The following is a 7,394-nucleotide window of genomic DNA, read 5'->3' as shown; positions in this document are numbered from 1 at the left end:
CGTGACGCAGTGAGCATGCTGGTGCCGGAGGTGGAGCTACTCAGCGGTCTACTACGGTAAGCTACAGTTAACTTGCCTGTGGCGTACACACAGTTCACTCGGGAGAAATATTTTTAAATATAATAAACTGAGTGTACTGTTGCGCACATGTTTATTTATTCGTTGACAATTTGTGAAGCTAACTGCGTGGCGTCATCCAACATATCAGGTTTGAAATGCTCAGCCACTGCTCGTCTAAACACCATTGCAGCTAGTACACACTTTTGTGATCAAGGTTAACAAAGGTATCGTTAAAAGCCGAGATAAACCAAACACCTCTGTAAAACTTTTTGTGCTTAGCGTGTACACGTGTAACCCTACGTCTGTAATCCCCAACCACTCATGCACACTTGCCCCATGCTAGCTCTCTTATTCATAGCAAGGTAGGTTGGCTAATCTGCTTCACAGCAAAACAGTGCTTTTGTTTCAGAATAGCAGGATAACATTACTTGACGACAGACGTTTGGTTAAATGAAATGATCTTTTAACAGCTACCACCAACCCAGGGCTGTAATGCTATGCGACTGTGACCTACCTGCTCCTAGCTTTCTGGCTAGCAGCTAAGTAGCCATTGCAATAATAAGAGAGGGCCCTTGTAAAAATACCTCCTCCTTGAATTAAATAATAATGTCCCTATTATCCTTGGAATGATTCACCTCCTTTCACCCAACTAGAGAGGGGATGGGCTGTTTAAAATACTTATATGTTTTTAGACAAAACCTCCTTCATGTTGTGATGGTCCATTCTTTTGGCAATAGGCTATAACATGATTCAAATAATCACAAAATGATTCATAAGTGATACTAAATTTACAGTAAATTTGATTTTGATTCCTCTACTGCAGGTATTGCCCTCAATCTGACTGCAATCATGCATTGTCACTCAGTATTTGTATTTTCACCTCTTCAAGTACTGTGTAATTCTTTGCTGCCATTGAACATTTGCATTGCGTTAACCAATGCCATGTGCAAATTGTTCGAATGCCTTCAGCTCCTGAACATATTTCTGTTTTATTAGAATCATACATCACTAACTGGGCTATAATTTTCAATACATCCTGTTGCCAGGAAACACCTGGATACCTTTTTAACCATGTAGCTCACTTTGGTGCCTGGTGCAGGCAGTATTGTTTATGTAAAATGCTAAAATGTTCAACCAATCAGCCAGTGTTTTCAACTGGCCTGAAATGTTAAGTGATGTCCCCTTGTTTTGGCTGGGCATCCAGTGTTGGAATGGATGGATGCTTAATCAGTCCAAAATCATTTGCATTATACATAGTTTTTATATAGTAGCACTTTATGTAACCATTTGGTATATATTCTTGGAAACTATTCCGGATAATAGCATAGTAACTACAAAAACCTATAGTCGGTTATTTTAAAATCGGTAATAACCTGTCGCCTGCAGTCCATAACTCCAGCACCATCTTACTTAAGCTTTCAAAATACTGATATTCAACTGCATTACAAACCCTGCTCTTCTTAATTGGCTTAAACACTTAATAGCTTTGCTCTTATTTTCTACATAGATCACTTTAAGGATCATGATTTTCCACATGTCTCTGCGCTCCAACCCAATGTTACGGAAAACCAATCTGGCTGTGTGGAGAGCATGGCAGTCATGGAAGTTAGGCCTGCACACTTCTACAGTTGGTGCATCCCCTGGTCCTGGTCCCTGGGAAAGATCTGAAGCACTGTCATCTGTTTCAACTGAAAAACCTCCTCACACGCCTGTCATGCTCAAAGAGGTGCTTCAATACTTAGACATCCAACCTGGTCAGGTGAGTTTGTATCTTTGCTATTTGTGCTGCTTTTCTGATGTCCTGTAGAAAGTGAATGCCTGTTTGTTTAATTTTTTTTTTTTTTTTTTTAAATATGTCAAAGATTCACTGACACTAAATGGATGTCATGCAAAAGTATTAAAACAAAAGGAGTTGTGTAATTTTACCTCCTATTCTTACCACTATTGACAATAGAATGTGTGCAACCCCTGACATATTTCCACATCAAAAAGTTCCTTGAATATGTTCAGACAGCAAGTCTGATATGCAACTAAAATGAATCTCTAGGTCTGTCCACACTGATATTTGCAGGTGATTAGGTTGTATTTGTATTTTCAGGCATTGTTATCCAGTCTGCCTTGGTTGCTATAGTAATGGCATAGGCATGCAAACTCATACTGGGAGGTGTTTCTTATATTCTGTCCCTCTAATGTGTCAGAACGTTTGAAACACCTATCAGTGTCATACAGTTTTTACAACACCACTACTAACTACAGTCCCAAAAAGTACAGCACAGTTGAATTAACACCTCCCTGACAGCATCAATAACAATTCATGTTAAAATCTTCACAAAGATGAGATTTATTGCAGAGCTGTTATATTAGTTTTGTAACAAATATACTGATTGGTTTTGAATTGGAAAATAATTACATAACACCAATGTTAAGAACTCGTTTTCCAAATTGTGCATTATAACACCTCAGTAGTATCGAATTGCAATCTGAATATAACTGTTAGAAATTACAGCTTCTCCAATACTTATTCTCTTTACTGAGATGTTTGTTGCTAAGGTAAAAATTCTGTTCACACACTATATAACGACTTGTTATAAAAACACACATGAATTGGACAGAGTGCCAGTATCTTGGCTTTCACTTAATGTATGTACTATCAGGACAGATGGGCATGAGTCAAAAGCCTTCTGGTGTGGCAGGCAGCATAGGGGGGGAAGTGATGCCCCCCCTATATAATGCATGGTCAAGGCAGGTGGGGGCCATGGGTCAACAACTTAGTCAGGAATTGCGCCACTGTAAGGCTGTTGGCAGGACACAGGGTGCTGCGTCGCTCCTGCCTGAACTTTAGCACCTCTAAACTCCTCCGCTGCCCGCCCATTTGCCAACTGTCCCAAGACAGCTTGCCAATCAGATGCTATTAAAAACAGTTTGATAGATTTTTGTTTTTTTTGTACAGTACGTGCTGTAGACCTCACTTAGTGTGACGTTCTGTGGAAATGTGACATGGTTACATTCAGAAGTCATGTCTTAGATGTTGCTTCAGTGCAGATGTCTGTTAATTTATTTATTTATATGATGACACATATGTAATGTTGCAGTTTCACTGGTTATGTTATAACCACATCAACATTACAAGCCAGGTCAAGTCAGTCAGGCAATCGGAAATCTGAATTCTGAGATACCTCTTTGACAGAGTTGCCATTTAAGCTATTAAATTTGTGGTGGTTAAATAATGGTGCCACTAGCAGATCTGTTGCTGTTAGGAGGAAAACTTACCGTTAATATTTGGCAAATATCCAGTGAAATCACTGAGGGCAGTGAGTTTAAGAATATGAATGGCTATTGTAAAATAATCACCAATATGCAATTGCTCTTGTCAGCTGAAGCAGAGTATGTATGAATGGAGTACTTAAGCAATGATGAGTGTCAGAGCAAATACTGCAGTTAAACCAAAGTGTGTAAATGGAGCCTTTCAGTGCCCTGCTGCCTCCCACACAGGACATCTGGCTGTAAATTTGTATGCAGGTAGCTAATTTGCACTGGTTGCCTACACAATATTTTCACAGTTTTCCAAATGGCCATCATGCTTGTTGGATCTGGCTTCATAGTTTGTCATATTTCTCCACTGAAAGCGTACATTAAATTAACAAAGAAGGACGCAGCTCACCACTAACTGACTTAAAGGTCCAATGCAATGGTTTTCCTCCTTTTTTTCCTTATAGCCACACTACCTGAGATGTTCTAGGAAATGGTAATATTGTTCACTTGGTCAAGTACTTTTGCCCAGACTGAAATATGTAAACGACAGGGGATTACCATTAATTTTTTTGCAGACATTCATGTTCCCCTCAGGATGATTCCTGATGGCTTTGGTGATGCCCTGACTTTTTATCTAGCAGCAGCACCAGCAGTTCAAAGTTTTATCTTATTCTGTCAAATAGCGCAACATCTACGAGATTGATTGGCACAAAAGTTTGTGCAGAGTCCTCTAGTGTGAGGTGACATTTGCGGTTTTGAGTGAAATGTCTCAACATTTATTGGATATATAGCCATTACAATTGGTACAGACACTCAGGCCCCCCTATTGGTGATTTTATACGGTTGTTGGGGTTGGCTAAAGACTAAAACGAAGATCACATTCTTAATAAGCCTACATGTATTTTTTCATGTACTCCATTGTAGAAAAGATAAGGCATGGTTTTTGATTCACTAGTAAATGTAGGTTTTGACACATTGAGCATAAAGAAAGAGTGTGAGACGAGACACCCTGGGACACAAGGTTACAAAATGAAAAAGAGCTTTTCTTCATTTTGAGGTATGTATTCAAGTAATTTGACTTTTATTGGTTGTGACAGTTTGTGGGATGGTACGGTCCTAATGAGAAACCATGAATTCTCATTAGGACACTCATTGTTTCTACTGCAGGTGAAACCGTGTCAGACCATTAAGAATTGTAAAGACTTTACTGCAATTTAGTAGCCTGGTTCTAGAGCCCTTATTTGCTGACTGTCCTTCTCTCTGTTCTCTCAAGCAAGATATCTGTGCAACTACCTGCCAGATATCCAAGAAATATGGTATTTATTTTCATGGTCCCCAGATTATTTATTTTTATGTCTCACAGATCAATTATATATACAACAATATGATGCCTACATTTTTAATTAAGTTAACATTCTAGTGGTGTCAAGACAATGTGTTGACACCACAGTGTTGAATGCTGTTGATACTAGTACCATATAATGCCTTTGGATTCTCTGTAGTATTTAGCATTGCTGTTGCTGCCTGTGCTCTTTACATCAGAGCAACAAATCATTCAGAAGCTGATTGACTCAATTTTTCACTAGAATACTTTTCATTGCTTAAAGGCTAAAACGTCAGATCACGTAGTGATATTTCTTTAGGGAACATCTTGAGGAACATTTAGATGGTTGAACATTGACATTAACGCTGGTCCTCAAATTTACTAATCCCTTCTGATAGCAACATGAAAGATAGCCAACTGAAAATTAAGTTAATATTACATCCACCTCCACAGCACTTGATAATGTTAAGTCAGCTTAACTCTTTATAAATGGCATGCTGATGTGCATGTTTAGCAGTTTGTCCCAGGTTTTTTGTCACTGGTTCTTGTTTAACCGTGTGGATTATAGACAAATTTAATCCATGAGTGTCACCGAAGAACGACCATCAGCACAACACTGCGGAAAGGGATATAATGCTGCTGATGCAAAATGCTTCTTAATTTTGGGCATTGGAGGACACCGTTTTACCAACCAAGAGCCAGGCTACAGTGTGTGGCTCTGTTGATGCATGCACGTTGTTGAATGAAGTTTTACATTGAAACAGCAATTAGTTAATTTGTCCATTCATCTTTCTGTCACATTATTGTCTAGTTCTTATTGGCAAAAGATATTTTGACTAAATAGTTTTCAATTGTTATTTTTATCTGGATTTGGTCAAATGTTTGTAGTTGAAAATGATTGTCAAAGAATATTTTTCATCACAGTTTACATTGACAAAATTAACACTGGTAGGTAACACAGCCCAGGTTAGCTGAACTTAGTTGGGAGAGAAAAATGAATTGAATTGTAAAATGAATACCTAAACTTTCCATTGTAAACATCCATCACAGTTTACTTTTGTGAGTAGTGGTACAAGGTTAAAAGTGAGCTACAAAAATAAAACCCAAGTTGTAGTAAACTGTAGTTTTTCTTTTGTAGAATTTATTATTTAAATTGTCCAGATATAGATGTTTGCACTTGTGAGTTGGGAGTGACTCCCTTTTTATCTAAGGAGGTCAGTGAGAGCTGGAGGGACTCAACTACCAAACCAAGACAATGAGCTGAAAGCTGTGTAGAGCTGCACAGTGTGGTGTTGATGCTCAGTGGAACTGGCAGAACCTGACCCAAATCACTGAGTTCAGTTTTAATATTAAAAAATGGGGGTTTTAAACTTTGCTGCTATGTTTTTTCTTTCTTTCTTTCTTTCTTACTTTTTCTTTCTTCTTTTTCTTTGGTATAATACTTTCATGTGAAACCTCCTCCTTAACACAGTAATACTTATAGTTCAGTTAAACAGTTGTGCTGAAAAGACGAAGCATGAGGAGTCCTCTACTGGCGCAGACTTCTTGCGTAGGGGACCTCCTCTAGAACAGATTAATGAGCCATCAGCTGAGAGTCCAGGGGAGAAACCCTGTGCTGCTTTAGGAGAAACGAGCTGCCTACTCTTACATTTCAGTCCCAACACGCTCCCCCTTGTGGAATTAATAAGGCCATAAGTGTGAAACCTACTTTTTTGGATCAATATCAGAGTCTTTCAACCCTCAACAAATTTCTTTTGAGCAGGTTAAGACAGATAACAAATATTGGTTAGACGGATACATATTATAGGTTGTATTTTTTTTTTTTTTTTATCTCAGGCGATGCATAAAGGTATATCTTTGTCATTTGCTGATGCCAAAGGAGATTTAATTTTTTCAGTTAATTAAATATAGATTTGAAGATATGTTAGTACTGATGTTGAATGAATGACATAGTTTTATAATTTATAAGTCAAGTAAAACTTTTTTTTTTCTTTTTCTTTTTTTTTGCCTACACACAGAATAATTAGGTTCTGAAATGCAAGCATCACTAATGGCACTGGGCCAGTCTTAGAAATTTCCACATACACATTACATCCTGTTCAGTCAGTATTGGTTTCTTTGTGTAGTTTCTGTTTCTGTGTTCAAATGCATATAAAATGTGACCTCTTAAATACTGATTCACTTAACTCTTTACTAAGCAAATCTAAAGGCAACAACAGAACAGTTAAGAACTCAAAAAGTGTAAATTGTTCTTAAGACTACCAAAGCACTATAATTTTCAGTCTGGGGTCATCATGAAAGTAACAGAAGCATTAATGCCAGCTCATGTAGAAAGCAGATGGTCGCCAATGTGGAGCTTGCACACCATAAATAGCGTGAACCAGGCTAGACTCATGATGACAATTGAAATCTAGCACAAAAATACAGCAAAACAGGCAACCCACAAATCACAGGTGTTGTATCTTGTTAAGGCCCTGAACCACAGCAGACTAAGTTGAGTGCTGCATTTTTCACTTCCCCAGTTATTTGGGTTATTTGGCTGGCTGTAATTTGGACACATGAAGTGGCACTCTGTTCTATGGATAGATGACCACAAAACACTCCACCAGCTGCTACTTCTCAACGTTTTTTTGGTTTTTGTTTAAAGGTAGTGTGAGGTAGTCTCACATGAAGTACTTAATCAGTTACCATCTGTTTAATCTCTCATTTTTACATTAAATGTGAAGACTAAGCGCTCAGGTGTTTTTGTGGAATATAT

General features: G+C 38.1%; 1 protein-coding gene across 2 annotated transcripts in view; it reads left to right on the top strand.

The window, feature by feature from the left end:
* Positions 1-27: 27 nt before the first annotated feature.
* The window catches only part of mettl15 (methyltransferase 15, mitochondrial 12S rRNA N4-cytidine), a 47,013-nt gene continuing 39,646 nt past the window's right edge, over positions 28-7,394 (top strand). Inside the window, exons 1-2 of one of the 2 annotated variants that reach the window (XM_023424406.2) lie at positions 28-56; positions 1,568-1,819. In XM_023424406.2, coding sequence (XP_023280174.1) covers positions 1,583-1,819 — 237 coding nt within the window. In that variant the 5' untranslated portion in view covers positions 28-56; positions 1,568-1,582. The other variant, XM_023424405.2, reaches the window with a different exon arrangement.

This window comes from Seriola lalandi, unplaced genomic scaffold, assembly GCF_002814215.2.
Source record: "Seriola lalandi dorsalis isolate HSWRI2012SDOR001 ecotype SW California unplaced genomic scaffold, Sedor1 jcf7180002054735, whole genome shotgun sequence".
Taxonomy (NCBI): domain Eukaryota; kingdom Metazoa; phylum Chordata; class Actinopteri; order Carangiformes; family Carangidae; genus Seriola; species Seriola lalandi.
This window is presented reverse-complemented; position numbering and strand designations above follow the sequence as displayed.